Genomic DNA, 19,038 nt, shown 5'->3' with positions numbered 1-19,038 from the left:
TGGATTGTGTTTGTTGGTGCTGTTTCTATTGTTGGTACAGGCTTAAGAATGGACAGAGATAGGCCTACTTATTCATCTTATCATATTTCTAAGATGCCAAATCACTGTGTCTTGTTTGCAACAAAACTGTCCCGGTTTGCAAATAATTACATCTGAGACATCATTAGGAATCTGAGCATGGTAGTTTCAAAAGTTAGGCCTACCTTTCCACCCCAGACAGAGTAGGCCTACCTTTCCACCCCAGACAGAGTAGGCCTACCTTTCCACCCCAGAGTAGGTTCTAGCGGGAGCTTTAACTGCTGGCTACTCTTCTTCTGTGGCTTAACCCAACAAGAGAGGGTCACAAGTGTTTCCCTAAAAGTTGTCTGGGTTTAAACATCTTCCACTGAACAGAAAGTGAATAGTTTAATCAATTGATTGTGGCAGAATTAGATTACTTCTCATTTTCATGTCTCCTTGGCTATAGAAGGTTGTGGCTCAGCCTTTGAATGTCAAAGAAATTAAACAATAATATATCCCCATATGCATCGGAGTCACGTCTTTCCTGGGTATTTTACAGTTTGTTTCTAGCATAAAGCATCACGAACCAATGTACACTGAGTATACCAAACATTAGGAACACCTTCCTAATATTGAGGCGCACCCCCTCCCCCCTTTTGCCCTCAGAACAGCCTCTATTCGTTGGGGCATGGACTCCACAAGGTACTGAAAGTGTTCCACAGGGATGCTGGCCCGTGTTGACTTCAATGCTTCCCACAGCTATGCCAAGTTGGCTGGATGTCCTTTGGGTGGTGGACCATTCTTGATACACACGGGAAACTGTTGAGTGTGAAAAACACAGCATCTTTGGAGTTTATGACACAAACCGGTGAGCCTGGCGCCTACTACTATACCCTGTTCAAAGGCACATCAATCTTTTGTCTTGCCCATTCACCCTCTGAATGGCACACATATACAGTGGGGCAAAAAAGTATTTAGTCAGCCACCAATTGTGCAAGTTCTCCCACTTAAAAAGATGAGAGAGGCCTGTAATTTTCATCATAGGTACACTTCAACTATAACAGACAAATGAGAAAAAAAATCCAGAAATCACATTGTAGGATTTTAATGAATTTATTTGCAAATTATGGTGGAAAATAAGTATTTGGTCACCTACAAACAAGCAAGATTTCTGGCTCTCACAGACCTGTAACTTCTTCTTTAAGAGGCTCCTCTGTCCTCCCACTCGTTACCTGTATAATGGCACCTGTTTGAACTTGTTATCAGTATAAAAGACACCTGTCCACAACCTCAAACAGTCACACTCCAAACTCCACTATGGCCAAGACCAAAGAGCTGTCAAAGTACACCAGAAACAAAATTTGTAGACCTGCACCAGGCTGGGAAGACTGAATCTGCAATAGGTAAGCAGCTTGGTTTGAAGAAATCAACTGTGGGAGCAATTATTAGTAAATGGAAGACATACAAGACCACTGATAATCTCCCTCGATCTGGGGCTCCACGCAAGATCTCACCCCGTGGGGTCAAAATGATCACAAGAACGGTGAGCAAAATCCCAGACCACACGGGGGGACCTAGTGAATGACCTGCAGAGAGCTGGGCCCAAAGTAACAAAGCCTACCATCAGTAACACACTACGCCGCCAGGGACTCAATCCTGCAGTGCCAGACGTGTCCCCTTGCTTAAGCCAGTATATGTCCAGGCCCGTCTGAAGTTTGCTAGAGAGCATTTGGATGATCCAGAAGAAGATTGGGAGAATGTCATATGGTCAGATGAAACCAAAATATAACTTTTTTGTAAAAACTCAACTCGTCGTGTTTGGAGGACAAAGAATGCTGAGTTGCATCCAAAGAACACCATACCTACTATGAAGCATGGGGTGGAAACATCATGCTTTGGGGCTGTTTTTCTGAAAAGGGACTAGGACGACTGATCCGTGTAAAGGAAAGAATGAATGGGGCCATGTATCGTGAGATTTTGAGTGAAACCTCCTTCCATCAACAAGGGCATTGAAGATGAAACGTGGCTGGGTCTTTCAGCATGACAATGATCCCAAACACACCGCCCGGCCAACGAAGGAGTGGCTTCGTAAGAAGCATTTCAAGGTCCTGGAGTGGCCTAGCCAGTCTCCAGATCTCAACCCCATAGAAAATCTTTGGAGGGAGTTGAAAGTCTGTGTTGCCCAGCAACAGCCCCAAACATCACTGCTCTAGAGGAGATCTGCATGGAGGAATGGGCCAAAATACCAGCAACAGTGTGTGAAAACCTTGTGAAGACTTACAGAAAACGTTTGACCTCTGTCATTGCAACAAAGGGTGTATAACAAAGTATTGAGATAAACTTTTGTTATTGCCAAATACTTATTTTCCACCATAATTTGCAAATAAATTCATTAAAAATCCTACAATGTGATTTTCTGGATTTTCTTTTCTCATTTTGTCTGTCATAGTTGAAGTGTACCTATGATGAAAATTACAGGCCTCTCTCATCTTTTTAAGTGGGAGAACTTGCACAATTGGTGGCTGACTAAATACTTTTTTGCCCCACTGTACACTCCATGTCTCAATTGTCTCAAGGCTTAAAAATAATTATTTAATCTGTCTCCTCCCCTTCATCTACACTGACTGAAGTAGATTTAACAAGTGACATCAATAAGGGATGTCATAGCTTTCACCTGGATTCACCTGGTCAGTCTATGTCATGGAAAGAGAAGGTCCTTAATGTTTTGTATACTCAGTGTAGATCACTTTATATAATTGGATCTGTTTTATTTTGTTTTAAATCTTAAACAAACAAAGAGTAGGCTTATACTTTTTGCCATTTTCTATAATAAAAAGGTAGGCCTATGGCATACCTCTCATACCCCCTCAATTCAAGTCTTGGTTTTAACTTAACTGCCCTTCACTGACATGGAAGGAGGTAGGCTATTTAAATCTATGGACATAGCAGCCTATAGCCTAATTTCATCTGTCAAACAGTTAGGCCTACCTCTTATTTCTTAAAAAGTACGAAATAGGCTCCAACACAAAGCCCTCTTATTTTTAGTAAAGTCTCATTAAAATGAAGATGGTTTAAATGTATTATGCCTACTCAAATGTGTCTACTTTCAGCACCATGTACTGTCCATTTCCCATTGGGCCGCAGCTGCTGCTACAGGTTTCAGCACCACAATGTAAGTTACTGGAATCTGGCCAGTGGAGGCTCCTCAGAGGAGATAGGGGAGGACCATCTTCCTCAGGGAATTTAATAAAAGATGTGAATCATTAAAAAAGTTATCGTTTTTAGATAAAAGTATACTAAATATATTCATGTCACCAAATAATTGATTAAAACACTTTTTTGCAATGAAGGTCTGAAGTAGCCTCAACAGCCCTCTGTAGAGTAGCGCCATGGTGTAGCCGGAGGACAGCTAGTTTCCGACCTGGGTACATTGACTTCAATACAAATCCTAGGAGGCTCATGGTTCTCACCTCCTTCCATAGATTTACACAGTTATTATGACATCTTCCGGAGGACATCCTACAACCTATCAGAGCTCTAGAAGCATGAACTGACATGTTGTCCATCCAGTCAAAGGATCAGAGAATGAATCTAGTACTGAAACCATAAGCTACAGCTAGCTAGCACTGCAGTGCATAAAATGTGGTGAGTAGATGACTCAAAAAAAGGGAAAGGCAATAATTTAACAGTTTTTAACAAATGTATTTATTTAAAAATGAAGGAGAAGCAAGAGAGAGAGAGAGAGAGAGAGAGAGAGAGAGAGAGAGAGAGAGAGAGAGAGCTAGCTATATTTTGTTGTAATTTATTGCCGCCGGGGCCCGCCGGTGTAACTGCTAAACTGCTTGCTGACTGTACACTGTACTGCATGATTGTAGCGGGTTTACTAACACGTTAGTTCCAGTAACTATGTTGACTATGACATTAGCTAATATGGTGAAAACGATGTAGGCTGTGTGTGGCGGTTAGTGGTTATGATTTAAGGTTTGGCTTGGAAAGTTATTTTTGCCTGGTCACAGACAGCTAATGTGTTGTGCTCTGAAGTCCACACGTGAAGGGGAAATGTGAGCCGAGGAGAGCGCGTAGATGCGAGAAGGAATTCTACAATGAGCAAAATGATCATGCTGTTTGTATATGGCTGCTATGAAAGTGAACTGTGTTTGCGTGTGACCAGGGGTGTCTTCGATTCTATTGAAAAAGATTTCTTAAACGGAAGCAACTGTTGGACTAATGATTACACCCTAGATCAGCTTGGAAGTTCTTAGACTACTTATCATATTTAAATGGTTATGAACAACATATCCACTATCAATCAAATATGGGTATTGTCCTATCGTGGTCAAACACTTGACAGGGAGGGATGTTTGCGCATTGGGTCTGAATAGAGGCCTCTATTCATAGAGGGTAGACCAGCCCCTCAGGGGTGGGTCATTCTTCTCATTCTCTGTAACTGGCTCAGGTGAGGCCTGCATCAATGTGCTCTTCTGCTCTCTGTGATGGAAGCAGAACTTGACACTGATACAGTGTAAAAAAATAAACCTTTATTTTGAGAGTATTGATGGTCATCATGGTGAAATGTTCAGGTTTCAATGAAATCCCATAATAGTTTTGTCTGTTTGAAATGTGCTATGGTAGAGTAGATGACACATTACAATAATAACATTGTGGGCATGTGCTACTATACAGTATTATTATGCAAGAATATCCATTTGTTATATAGGTATCCCTCAATGCATCACTCAACCCCTCTACGTGCACTTTACATATTGGATTACTCCCACTCCCATTTACTTTGGTTGCCGATACTGTACATGCCTTCAGGTCAGTGCTGTCTAGATCCATATGAAAGCTAAGGTGTAACATTGCTATTTAGAGTACTGCACACAGTGACAATCTTGAATGAGGGTCAGAGGTCAAGAAGACACCTGGGAGGAAATGGTCCCACCATCTTTGCACTACAACTCATGATAATCAATGCAACTGCTTGGGACTGCCACCATGAACATGTGTATTACACTGTTGTCCAACGTAATAGAAGAGAATCTATTCAAATTGGTACTTGCAAATTGCGATGTAGCCCATGTAAACAGTCTATGCACATGTCCTAATTACAGTACCAGGAGTCGACTGTATACGTAGGAGCAGCCAATCGCCGGCTCTTACATCTGGTGCATGATTCGGACAAAATGTCCAGTATATTGGATGTGTGTAAACTCTTCTCCTTCGTCAAACACCTTCGACTGAAAAGTATGAAGTTCTCTTTTGAAAGTTGTTTGAGTGATGTGTTTTGGTGTTGCCTCTGATCACCCTACATAATGTCCGGAAATACTGTAAGTGGCTGATGAAACTAACTCAAGATGAAAATGATCAGAAAGTGTATTCCAGGTGAAGACAGAGACGGGGCTATGGTTCAGGTAGGTGGTCAATGTCAAGGATCTCCATCTTGGATTCAGCCCATACAGGCCTCGGGTTGTGTAAATACCTTTGAGTGCCAATATATTTACTATTCAATAAACTACATTTCAACCACATATCTCATTCTGCTCTATTCATTTCCCCATTCCAACATGTGCATGTTGACACAACCCCACAAATCCTTACCCTAAGCCAAGTTTATCCAGTGCAATGCATTTGATTCAATTCACAGCACCGCACAATTTCCATCTTTGCACTCAGCCTGGTCTCATACACTAGATGTAATATAGTAAATGTAAATCAGCGATTCTCAAATTAGTATGATATGTTACATTTGGTATGGTTACATAAGAGTAAGACAGATTGTTACTTAAGGCAAAGGCTAGAATCTCATCACAGACAATTGTAGCATTTTAGCAACTTTTCAACTACTTACTACTTTTAGCTACTTTGCAACTACTTAGCATGTTAGCTAACACTGCCCATAATCCTAACCTGAACCATTTTAGCTAACCCCTCCCCTAACCCTAACCTTTTAACCTAACTCCTAAACTTAACCAACAATCTCTAGCCTAGCTAACGTTAGCCACCTAGCCAGAATTCATAACATATCATACGTTTTAAAATTGGTAACGATTGTACATTTTGCAAATTAGTAACATATTGTACATTTTACAAATTCATAACATATCTTATGAATTGTAATTCATAACATATCATAAAAAATGGGTGATGGACATCCACAAATTAATACATACCATACGAAACGTAACATATCATACTAAATGGAGTGACTCCAATTTACCTGCAGAATAATACGAAATGCTCTGAGACCAGGTTGCAGCACTAGGTCTACCTCTGATTTCTCCAACCATGGGCCTACCCCTGCTCCAGTTTACCACTGTGTCACATTCATTACCTCCAACCAACTATAAATACTCTACCAACTTTATTAACTTCTACCAATTGACAATAATATCTACATGCAATTTCCTCCAGTCACTGCATCCAACCAGTGTAACACTAAACCCTCTTGTTGACAGCTCACATTGTGCAACTCTGCTCTTTCCTTCTGCCAACTGGAGAAAGCTGGCTTGTCAAGTCAACGTTTTTGTCAGCTTGTTACAGATGACCCCTGGAATTGAAAGCTTCCATCTTTGGTAAAAGGAAAACTGTGATAGTATGCATTGCTTGCACTTAGAGTAAATGATGGTCATGCGCCATCACAATCCATCGCAACCTTCGCTCTCTCTGTACCACTACTCTCTCCTATCCTATTATCTCTCCCTTCTGCTAAATCCTTCTCCCTTCTGTCTACTGACGCATCAAACCTACTCTTCTCCTTTTCCGCATCATTTTACTTTAACACAGGCTGTTTTTACAGATTTTCTTGTGTTGTTACATGTACATTCTACACACATTTTACATACATGGCACTTTAATTTATTTTATTTTTTACAGTAGTTAAATAGCAAGAATAAAGTAATTTGATATTTTGATATACAGTTGAAGTCGGAAGTTTACATACACTTAGGTTGGAGTCATGAAAACTCATTTTTTTAACCACTCCACAAATTTCTTGTTAACAAACTATAGTTTTGGCAAGTCGATTAGGACATCTACTTTGTGCATGACACAAGTAATTTTTCCAAGAATTGTTTACAGACAGATTATTTCACTTATAATTCACTGTATCACAATTCAAGTAGGTCAGAAGTTTACATACACTAAGTTGACTGTGCCATTAAACAGCTTGGAAAATTCCAGAAAATTATCTCATGGCTTTAGAAGCTTCTGATAGGCTAATTGACATCATTTGAGTTAATTGGAGGTGTATCTGTGGATGTATTTCAAGGCCTACCTTCAAACTCAGTGCCTCTTTGCTTGACATCATGGGAAAATCTAAAGAAATCACATCTGTACAAACAATAGTACGCAAGTATAAACACCATGGGACCACGCAGCCATCATACCGCTCAAGAAGGAGACGCGTTCTGTCTCCTAGAGATGAACGTACTTTGGTGCGAAAAGTGCAAATCAATCCTAGAACAACAGCAAAGGACCTTGTGAAGATGCTGGAGGAAACAGGTACAAAAGTATCTATATCCACAGTAAAACGAGTCCTATATCGACATAACCTGAAAGGCCGCTCAGCAAGGAAGAAGCCACTGCTCCAAAACCGCCATAAAAAAGCCAGACTACGGTCTGCAACTACACATGGGGACAAAGATCGTACTTTTTGGAGAAATGTACTCTGGTCTGACAAAACAAAAATAGAACTGCTTGGCCATAATGACCATCGTTACGTTTGGAGGAAAAAGGGGTATGCTTGCAAGCCGAAGAACACCATCCCAACCGTGAAGCACGAGGGTGGCAGCATCATGTTGTGGGGGTGCTTTGCTGCAGGAGGGACTGGTGCACTTCACAAAATAGATGGCATCATGAGGGAGGAAAATTATGTGGCTATATTGAAGCAACATCTCAAGACATCAGTCAGGAAGTTAAAGCTTGGTCGCAAATGGGTCTTCCAAATGGACAATGACCCCAAGCATACTTCCAAAGTTGTGGCAAAATGGCTTAAGGACAACAAAGTCAAGGTATTGGAGTGGCCATCACAAAGCCCTGACCTCAATCCTATAGAAAATTTGTGGGCAGAACTGAAAAAGCATGTGCGAGCAAGGAGGCCTACAATCCTGACTCCGTTACACCAGCTCTGTCAGGAGGAATGGGACAAAATTAACCCAACTTATCGTGGGAAGCTTGTGGAAGGCTACCCGAAACGTTTGACCCAAGTTAAACAATTTAAAGGGCAATGCTACCAAATACTAATTGAGTGTATGTAAACTTCTGACCCACTGGGAATGTGATGAAAGAAATAAAAGCTGAAATAAATCATTCTCTCTAGTATTATTCTGACATTTCACATTCTTAAAATAAAGTGGTGATCCTAACTGACCAAAGACAGGGAATGTTTACTTGGATCAAATGTCAGGAATTGTGAAAAACTGAGTTTAAATGTACTTGGCTTAGGTGTATGTAAACTTCCGACTTCAACTGTACATTACATCTAGATAGATAGTACTTATACATCGTGTTTTCAGTCATCATAACTTTTCTAGATCATGAGCTTTTAAACCCATCCCTCAGCTACTCTCAGTCTATTCCACCCATAAACTGCCCTCGTATGATTGCCATGAGTCATATATTTTTCAACTGTGCTGTGATGTTTCACATATTCTGAAGCTGTCTAATCGCATAGTATCTACAGATTGTAAGTTAAAGATAAATATTTTTACTAAAAGTATTATTATATTGTTGATTGATTGACTATGGTTTTCCAGTGCTATTTGTAAGGTTAATTTTAGATCATTGTTGTGATTTTTTTCAGCCATTCCTGAACATGTGATCAGAAACAAGCTACAAAGAAGCAATTCCAAAATAAGTGATCTAATGTTTCTGTCTATTCAAAGCAAAATCTGCAAAGCTGACATGGTTGTATGCTCATATACATAACATTATGTTTGTGACAAGAATTTTGTATAATAATTTAAATAGAAAAACACAAGCGTTGTTTTGCGTATCAGTTCATAAACCATGTACCACGGAATCGGCACATTGAAAATCTCTTCCCAACTATTTTGCAAATTGTATGGCGCCGCGGTCAACATCTTGGTCCTCAAGTAAAACTGATATTTGTATTTATTTAGCCAATTTTGGTCTTTAATAAAAACAAACAAGTTCCTTACCTGTCTTTTCTGGAAGATGAAACTGGAATTGCAACCAGTTTTTATGGCTTGTTTTAGAAAGGGCAATATTTTGAAAAAGGGGTGAGAGGTTGTAATCTGGATAAAGGGAAATAGGCCATTTTTGAAGAAGGGATGAAACATTTGTACTAATCTACTGGAGAACCAGTTCAGGTTTAAGTATAATTTTTGTATGACTGATGCTTTTCGTGATAGGTTTAATGCTTCAATATTTATGAAATTCAGCCCCCGAACTCATATTAATTATATAAATAAGCATGTTTTATTTTGTCTGGCTTGCCTTCCAAATAAAATGAAATATATTTTGCTCAAATAATTTAAAATACAAATCGTTCAGCGTAGACATGGCCATAAGCAAATAGGTCAACTGGGATGGATATGATTAAATAATTAATCAGGGTGATTTTTCCACAAATAGACAGGTATTTACCTTTCCATGGTAGCAAGATCGTATCTATTTTTGCACATTTCTGTTAACATTTGTTCACTTCACTGTAAAACAAGGGGCACTGCTCCTCCCTACCTTCAGGCTATGCTCAAACCCTACACCCAAACCTGAGCACTTCATCCTTCCAGCTCTGGTCTTTTCCTACTAACACTGACTTTGCTGATAACTAATTTTGAGGGAAAATGTATACTGAGCAAAAATATAAACGCAACATGTAAAGTGTTGGTCCCCTGTGTCATGAGCTGAAATAAAAGATCCCAGAAATGTTCCATATGCACAAAAAATGTATTTCTCTCAAATTTTGTGCACAAATTTGTTTACATCCATGTTAGTGAGCATTTCTCATTTGCCATGATAATCCATCCACCTGACATGTGTGGCATATCAACAAGCTGATTAAAAAGCATGATCATTACACAGGTGTACCTTGTGCTGCGGCCAATAAAATGCCACAAAGTTTTTGGGAGCATGCTATTGGCATGCTGAATGCCATTTCTCTACCATAAGCCGATGGAGGTCATCGTCGTTTTAGAGAATTTGGCAGTATGTCCATCCGGCCTCACAACCGCAGACACGTGTGACCACACCAGCCAAATAGCTCCACACACAGCTTCTTCACCTACGGGATGGTCTGAGACGAGTCTCCCAGACAGCTGATGAAACTGTGGGTTTACACAACCGAAGAATTTCGGCACAAACTCTCAGAAACCATCTCAGGGAAGCTCATCTGTCTGCTCCTCTTTCTCACCAGGTTCTTGACCTGACTGCAGTCCGGCATCGTAACCGACTTTAGTGGGCAAATGCTCACCTTCAATGGCCACTGGCACGCTGAAGAAGTGTGCTCTTCATGGATGAATCCCGGTTTCAATTGTACCGGGCAGATGGCAGACATCTTGTATAGCGTCGTGTGGGTAAGCAGTTTGCTGATGTCAATGTTGTGAACAGAGTGCCCCATGGTGGCGGTGGGGTTATGGTATGTGCAGGCATAAGCTACAGACAACGAACACACAATTGCATTTTATCAATGGCAATTTGAATGCACAGAGAAACCATGACGAGATCCTGAGGCCCATTGTTGTGCTATTCATCCGCCGCCATCACCTCATGTTTCAGCATGATAATACACGGCCCCATGTCGCAAGGATCTGTACACAATTCCAGGAAGATGAAAATGTCCCAGTTCTTCCATGGTCTGCATACTCACCAGACATGTCACCCATTGAGCCTGTTTGGGATGCTCTGGATTGACATGTACAACAGCCTGTTCCAGTTCCTGACAATATTCAGCAACTTCGCACAGCCATTGAAGAGGTGTGGGACAACATTTCACAGGCCACAATTAACAGCCTGATCAACTCTATGCGAAGGAGATGTGTTGGGCTGCGTGAGGCAAATGGTGGTCACACCAGATACTGACTGGTTTTCTAATCCATGCCCCTACCTTTTTTTAAGGTATCTGTGACCAACAGATGCATATGTTGTCTCACCGAGCTATCTTAAGATGAATGCACTAATTGTAAGTGACTCTGGATAAGAGCATCTGCTAAATGACTAAAATGTAAATGTATAAAGTAAATTATCTCCAATAGAAATTATTGCCAATAACGACCCAATGACTGTTTACTATGTTAACCATTATTCCTATGTAAGAGTTAACTGAAATACCAGGTTTTGTGAGTTAAATCAGTCCCTTTCTATCAATTTGGCACTCTCCCTTCTCTATCTCATCCTCTTACTCTCTCCCTCTCTGGTGGTCCAGGCATACAGGCAGCTCTCATTGTAAGTGTGGGACTCTTGGCACTGGTTGTGCTGAATCATGTGGATATCGAACAATGACCGGCTGGACAAAATTGACAACTAATGAAATAACTTTGAGGGGGAGTGAGAAGGGGGGCCAGGTAGAGCGGTGACCCCACAGTCCCATCTGCTCGGCCTATTGCAGGCTGATCTGGAGGGTGGCTTGGATGCAGAGGAGTGTTGGCAGAGTTTCCACCCCTGTGCGCGCCGTATATATTGAGCTCGGCATGCCATCACAAACACACTGGCACAGACACGTACTGGTAAGAGATTCACATCCATCGCTCTCCACATTATTTGATCCAACTTTGTCTAGATTTTTTAAACAAATAGGTTAGTTTATAATTTTACATGTTGGGATAACATAATTCTTTGTCATTATACATAAAACTATGTAACTTACAAACAAATAGATTAACATGAGGACTGTTTCAATTTAACTGTTTTTGTTGGAATATTTTTTGGGAGGGGACTTTTTTTACAAACATGAGAGAACCAGCTTCGTGCAGAATTTACCTGCAGGTTTTCTGGCACTATTATTTAATGTTTTTGCTACTATCCTATCAAACTGCAAACTACTGGACCCTAAAAATATGTTATTCTCTGTACAGTTTCATCATAACCCATCCGGTTCACTATGGCCACAGACCACCAGAACCCTGCATCCAAGCAGCAGCAGCCAGGCACCAGTGCTTTCAAGGTGAGGGGGAGAGGGGGAGGCAGAGGAAGGGCAGGGCAGGGCAGGGCAGAGGAGGGCAGGAAAGAAGGATGGGTAATGGTGGGGCAGGGCATGATAGGGACAATGACACACTGCAAGATTTTTCAAAGCAAAGGTTACACAGTACTCAACATAATTTCCCTATATAACTTGAGATCCCGACAGGCCGAGCATAGCAAGGAGACCTAAACGTACATTTTGTCTCTCCCTGTCTTCCACAGTTGATCATCTATGAACAGGAGAACTTCCAGGGGCCTTGCCATGAGCTGACTGGTCCCTGTAACAACCTCCAGGAAGCAGGCGTGGAGAAAGTGGGCTCCATACTGGTGCTGTGTGGACCGTAAGTGTGGCTCAGAGATAGTATGATAGAGAGAGGGAAAGAAAGAGAGGAAGTATGAGTTAAAGTAAAAAGAAACAGAATGATAGACGGACGCAAACAAAGTGGGTTAGATAGAGGTGTGTGATTGTCTGTGTGTGTGGTGGGGGGGGGTAGATATGGTGTGATTGTCAAACAATAGAAAAAGAAAAGGGATTGGTGATTGGACAAATTAAAATGGTTCTGTACAGGAAAACAAACACTTCCAAACCATTCCATAACACAAATATAGTCACTACATTGTGTACAAGGCACAGTATGTTCATTCACCTTTAATCTTGTTTTTGTCATCCTTCACTTTCCCCCTCCATCACCTTGTGCCCTCCTCACCTTTACTCGTCTGTGCTTTCTCAGATGGGTGGGATACGAGCAGGCTAACTGTAAGGGGGAGCAGTATGTGTTTGAGAAGGGGGAGTATCCTCGCTGGGATTCCTGGACCAACAGCAGACGTAGCGACAATATCTTTGCATTCCGCCCCATTAAAGTGGTAACACAGCACCCCCTTCGCTACTACAACACAAATCAACCACTTTGTAGATTCTCTGTGATCATTTCTTATGATGTTTTCTATTCTCCTCACAGGACAGCCAGGAGCACAAGATTGTCCTTTATGAAAACCCCAGTTTCGCGGGGAAGAAGATCGAGATCATAGATGATGATGTCCCCAGCTTCCACGCACACGGATACCAAGAGAAGGTCTCCTCTGTCAGAGTTCAGAGTGGCACGTGAGTCTGTCCGCCAACAGCTGTTATATCTGCCCCAACATTACCATATTGCTATTTTCTCCTAATTACATGTATTGATCTTTTCTCCACGGCTTTCTTCTCTAAATACTTTTCTAATTTTTGTTTCTCTCCCATTCCATGACTCTCACGCCTCTGTTGGTTGTGTACCAGTTGGGTGGGGTACCAGTACCCTGGCTACAGAGGCTATCAGTACCTGTTTGAAAAGGGTGAATACAAGGACAGTGCTGAGTTTGGTGCCCAGTTCCCTCAGATCCAATCTGTCAGGCGCATCCGAGACATGCAGTGGCACCAGAGGGGAGCTTTTCACCCTGCCGCCGGCGCCAACTAAGCTTAAATGACTCTTTCCTGCACCAAGCCCTGACCCCTGCAACCCTGCTCCTTCACACACTTCTCCCCCCTCACCTACTCAAAATTGCATTTGATGCCTATTGCCATTGTTTCCATAGCACCATCCTTTAAAGCAAACTAATAAATCCTTGTTGCTTACATTTCAAGTGGTCGTGTGACTCAACTTTGTTCTCCTGTATTGTTTATCTGAACAGAAAGTGTACCTTTCAATTACTGAGCCACAACAGCATCTATTGCTTTCCAGACCAAAATATGTACGTGGGAGAGTGATTGGATGATGAATAATTGTAACGGTATCAAATTTAAAACTGAATATGTGACTTGGTCCAATTTCATATGAGGTCCTTAAAAGTCTACAGATAATGTCGAACCTCATCATTACATGAAACAAAATGTTACAGAGGAATCCAGTATTGTGTTATTATAATAGTATGCTGTGATTGGTTACTCGCCAAGCATTGACATCATTTCCTGTAATGAAAAAAACACCGGAAAAGAAAGAGGAACATGAGGTAGCGTCGGTAAAATACTATTAGCAACAAGTGTAGACATATTACACAGCCTACGATCACTGCTAGATAGTCTGGGTGAGACTTTACATACTTTCAATTGGAGTTTGGTAAAGCATTTCGATACTTTTAGAACCGTTTAAGTAACTGCTATCTAGCTAGCATATTTAGCTAACTTTCAAGCTGACGTTACTGTATCTATTAAGCCGCTCATCAAAGTAGGTGATACTAGCTACATAACTAACCGAAACGGGCATATTATTGCTAGCTAGCTAGATAACTGTTAATTGCACAGGTTGTCCAGTATTCTGCAGAACCCTTAGGTATCTAGTAGTCTGTTGACATCCTATAACTCGTATAACAGATAAATACTTCAACCTTGTAAGGGGTCATTTATGCTATTGCCTTCATATAGCAAACTCTCTTGTCATCCACAGTTAACATGCCAGTCCTCTGTAGCAGTTGTGCTGAGAAGCGTGCAGTGCTGAAACGTCCAAAAACGGCCCATTCCCTGTGCAAAGAATGCTTCTTCTGGGCCTTTGAGGAGGAGGTGCATCAGACAATAGTCTCAGCGCAGCTCTTCAAACATGGAGAAACTGTGGGCATTGGTGCCTCGGGTGGGAAGGACTCCACTGTGCTGGCACATGTCATGAAAGTCCTAAATGAGCGCTATAACTACGGCCTGAAACTACTGCTACTGTCAGTGGATGAGGGCATCACAGGTTACCGTGACGACTCCTTGGAGACGGTGAAGAGGAACCAGCAGCAGTATGAGCTGCCTCTGAAGATTGTATCCTATGAGGAGCTGTATGGCTGGACCATGGATGCCATAGTGAAGCAGGTTGGACTGAAGAACAATTGCACTTTCTGTGGAGTGTTCAGAAGGCAGGCGCTGGACAGGGGAGCCATGATGCTGAAGGTTGATAAGATATGTACAGGTAATATATAACAAAAGTATTCTCATTGATCAAGCTTATCTCTTATTTTAGATGAGGTGGACTTTTTAAAATAGTCCCTCCGGAATTTTGCGATTCTTCCATCAGCGCACTACAAAAAGGGGCTCTCAATTTTAACCAATCAACCATTTTATACTTTTACAGCATAAAATGGTTTGATCAAGCAACACGTCAACTTCGTCAGTGCATTTTCGTGACAAATTAGATCAAACTAGCACAAATTGCCATGCAAAATGTAATCATTGCCTCAGCAAAATTAAGCATTTTGGCCTGCAACTATCACAAACAATCTCTGTGAAATCCTGGAGGGACTGATTTTAAAATGCTGTTCCTGTGTGTGTCTGATTCTGTTTTCAGGTCACAACGCTGACGATGTGGCAGAGACAGTTCTGATGAATGTCCTCCGAGGAGACATCGCCCGTCTGCGTCGCTGCACTGCTATCAGCACATCCAGTGAGGGCGAGGGGGTGGTGCCACGCTGCAAGCCCCTCAAATACGCTTACGAGAAGGAGATTGTCCTCTACGCCTACTTCAAGAAGCTGGACTACTTCTCCACAGAGTGCATCTACTCCCCCAACGCTTACAGAGGCCACGCCCGCACCTTCCTGAAAGACCTGGAGGCTGTGCGGCCCAGCGCCATCATGGACGTCATCCACTCTGGGGAGAACCTGTCAGTGAGGGAGGGCGTGAAGATGCCCGTTCAGGGGACCTGCGGCCGCTGTGGCTACATCTCCAGCCAGGCGCTGTGTAAGTCCTGTGTGCTGCTGGAGGGCCTGAACCGCGGCCTGCCCAGACTAGGAATCGGAAAGCACCACCGTCTCCACGAGAAGATCCTCTCACAGCAGCCTCTGACCCAGGAAGAGGAGCGGAAGCTCAAGGCTGTGGACTTCTGAGAGGTGAATAGGCAGAACATCTCAGGATCACTACCACTGTTTCTGTTAAGTGACACTTTGAAATGAGTGACCCAAGATGAGTCAACCAGATGTTGAGTTGTTTTAAAGGTTCAGCTTTGAGTTGAAGTAGGGATGTTACATTGCCTCTAATGAAAGAGTGGCCAGCGTTTTCCCTTGTCAGCCACTCAAATCAAAGTTATTGGTCGTGTACACAGATATCCACACCTTGCTATTGGATTTCAACATTGCAGAACCAATTTTATTTTTGTAAACTTAAGTTTACAATTGTAATTTAGAAAATAAAGACACATGGCATGGACAAAATGATTGGCACCCCGGAGCTAGTGCTTGGTTTCACTGCCCTAGGCCCAGATAGCTACAATAAGCATAGTTGACAGTTATCAATGAGCTTGCTGCACCTTCCTACTAGCAAATTTGCCCACTCTTCAGCATCAAACTGCTCTAATTCTTCAATGTTTGAGGGGTGCCCTCCACCAACTGTTGTTTTCAGCTCTCGCCATAGGTTATGGATGTGATTCAGATCTTTTCTTTTCACAGGCCACTCCAGGCCCGGTTTCCCGACAGCGATGGAACTTAGGCTTACGAGTATATTAACGATGCATCTTTCCTACAACGGCTGAAGATGTAACATGAGTTTCCCAAAACACCACGCAGAGAGAACGCTCACTATGTGCGTCGTTGAGGCATGTGACGATACTGATAGAATCAAAAGAAAAGGTAATGCTGCTCTCGGATCAGAATTCTCCATTCGAATCTGACCTTAACATTAGAATTATTCCACAATACTGACAACGGATCAGCTCTTAGAGATATTATCACCTAAGGCTACAAATATTGAGGCGGCATATTCTAATGCTCACCCTATAATAATGCACTAAATCAAGATTTGGTACATCATGAAATATATTGAGGGAAAAATTGGACAGTAGGTTACAAATAGCAAAATAGAAGTCAATTAATTGAACATGAAATGTATTTCAATATGATTGAAAGAGGCCTATAGGCTACTGTATTTCTATTTGAATGCAGTCATCTCGGTTGTAATGTGAAGCATCTTTGTATACGTCGATTGTTTGTATCAATTGCAAAGACATTGGCAACTTTGTATTTGTAGTCAACGTTGTTCTGAAGTTATCGGTGGTTACAGAGAGACGGATAAACCATGTGATTCAAGGTTTAGCAGAGATCCTCTGTATAACGGGAGGGCAAAAAAAAGCGTCTCACGACAAACCTAGCGGTCCTGCGAGTGGTCTGAGGCAGGTGTTAGATTACGAGTGTTTTAAATGCAACGTTAATAACGATGGTTTTGTGAAACGGCTCAGAGATTTTAACGATGCTCCTATGAAGGTTCTAACTATGAACTTAGCCTTAAGATGCTTTTGGGAAACCGGGCCCTGAGCAGTCCAGCAACTCTTCTTGAACCATTCCTGGGTACTTTTGATGTGTGTTTGGGGTCGTTGTCCTTCTATAAGACCCACAACCTTTAACAGAGACAGATTTTTTTGGACACTGGATGATTATTGGACTCTAAAACACCTTGGTAATCTGCTGATTACATCATGTCTTGCACACACACACACAGTTTCCTAGGCAGCAAAGCAACCCCACAGCATTTTTCGAACCTCCCCAATTTTTGATTGGAGTGTGTTGTTTTCTTTGAATGCTTTGGTCATTGGTAAACATAGTAAGACACGACTGCTGGGAGACAAGAAAGCCTGGTGGAACTTCTCCAAACAAGGCAAAATCCTGGGGGAAATGTTCTGTGGTGTTTTTACTGACAACCAAATGAAGCATTCAATGAAAAGAACTCTCTACAATCAAAGATGAGTGAGGTCTGATGATTCTGTGGGGTTGCTTTGCTGCCTCAGGTACTGGGGGCCTTGAATGTGCAGGCATCATAAAATCAGCAGATTATCAAGTGTTTTGGAGTCCAATGTACAACCCGGCATCCAAAAGCGGTCTCTGCATTGAAGGTTGTGGGTCTTCCAGCAGGGCAATGACCCCAAACACACAACAAAAAGCACCCAGAAATGGTTCAACAAAAGATGCTGGACTGTTCTGGAGTGGCCAGCGAAAACTCCAGATCTGAAATAGGGAATAATTTAAGAAAAGTCCAAGGATGCCAATGTATATTTGGCCGCAACTGTAAATGATCTGTATAGACAGTATATGAATAGAAAGGTGTGTACAGCAGTAGTTATGTAGGATGAGCCATGACTAGAATACAGTATGTAAACATTATTAAAGTGACCAGTGTTCAGTGACTATGTGCATAGGGCTGCAGTCTTTAACGTGCAGGGTAGAGTACCGGGTGGTAGCTGGGTAGTGACAGTGTCTAACGTTCAGGGCAGGGTACCGGGCTGATGGTCTGGAGATAGAAGCTGTTTTTCAGTCTCTCGGTCCCCGCTTTGATGCACCTGTACTGTCTCCGCCTTCTACAGCGCGTGTCGAGCTCATTCTAAGGTGGGCAGGGTGTCTGCGGGTTTTTGCTCCTCCCTTGTGCTTTATTGATGAGTTAAGGTCACTAATTAGTAAGGAACTCCCTTCACCTGGTTGTCTAGGTCTTAATTGAAACTAAAAACCTGCAGACACTCTGTCCTCTGTGTAATGAGTTTGAGACCGCTGTTCTAGAGGGTAGCTGTTCAGCAGGCTGTGGATCGGGTCTAAATGGGGAAGTGAGAATGATAAAAAATATATTTTGCAATTTCTGGAATCCAAATGCAATTTACATTCAGCTATGCGGTCAGTGAGTCAGTGCATTATGAAAGTTCTGTCAGCTGATGATTGAAATACAAGTGTATTTTGTATGGTAACTGTATATTAAAGCTATTCAACTTTTGCATGGCTTCTTCTGATTTAGTCTCTCTGACACGTTCTTCAAGAGTTTTCTTACACGTACTTGTGTTAGGATTACTTTTTTCACAAATTGGAGAAAAAAATGTATGACAATATGTGGAATTTACCTCCACACTGCCTTGTAAGGTCCAATTAATAGGCTACTATGCATATAATAACAATATAGGTAGGAGTAGCTGCTGTATGTTATGTAT

The 19,038-nt window shown here is 41.9% G+C and overlaps 2 protein-coding genes across 6 annotated transcripts; both read left to right on the top strand.

Annotated features, from left to right (window-relative positions):
- Nucleotides 1-11,580: 11,580 nt before the first annotated feature.
- LOC111957742 (beta-crystallin B2) lies at nucleotides 11,581-13,755 on the top strand. The gene is made up of 6 exons (XM_023978708.2): nucleotides 11,581-11,684; nucleotides 12,033-12,121; nucleotides 12,361-12,479; nucleotides 12,870-13,002; nucleotides 13,098-13,240; nucleotides 13,412-13,755. Exons 2-6 carry the CDS (start codon nucleotides 12,059-12,061, stop codon nucleotides 13,587-13,589), a joined length of 636 nt encoding a protein of 211 aa, XP_023834476.1. The 5' UTR covers nucleotides 11,581-11,684; nucleotides 12,033-12,058; the 3' UTR covers nucleotides 13,590-13,755.
- Nucleotides 13,756-14,075: 320 nt separating this feature from the next.
- Nucleotides 14,076-18,827, top strand: ctu1 (cytosolic thiouridylase subunit 1 homolog (S. pombe)). 5 transcript variants are annotated; one of them, XM_023978703.2, is made up of 4 exons: nucleotides 14,086-14,196; nucleotides 14,556-15,056; nucleotides 15,432-15,970; nucleotides 16,526-18,827. In XM_023978703.2, the coding sequence occupies exons 2-3, from the start codon at nucleotides 14,561-14,563 to the stop codon at nucleotides 15,965-15,967; spliced, it is 1,032 nt and encodes a 343-aa protein (XP_023834471.1). In that variant the 5' UTR covers nucleotides 14,086-14,196; nucleotides 14,556-14,560; the 3' UTR covers nucleotides 15,968-15,970; nucleotides 16,526-18,827. The 5 variants fall into 5 exon arrangements, with proteins under 5 accessions (XP_023834473.1, XP_023834471.1, XP_023834470.1 ...); XM_023978705.2 differs by having other exon boundaries at nucleotides 14,076-14,121; nucleotides 15,432-18,827; XM_023978702.2 differs by having other exon boundaries at nucleotides 15,432-18,827.
- The last annotated feature ends 211 nt before the right edge of the window (nucleotides 18,828-19,038 follow it).

Source organism: Salvelinus sp. IW2-2015, linkage group LG33 (assembly GCF_002910315.2).
Source record: "Salvelinus sp. IW2-2015 linkage group LG33, ASM291031v2, whole genome shotgun sequence".
Classification (NCBI taxonomy): domain Eukaryota; kingdom Metazoa; phylum Chordata; class Actinopteri; order Salmoniformes; family Salmonidae; genus Salvelinus; species Salvelinus sp. IW2-2015.
The sequence above is the reverse complement of the archived record's forward strand: the minus strand, read 5'-3'. Positions and strand labels throughout refer to the sequence as shown.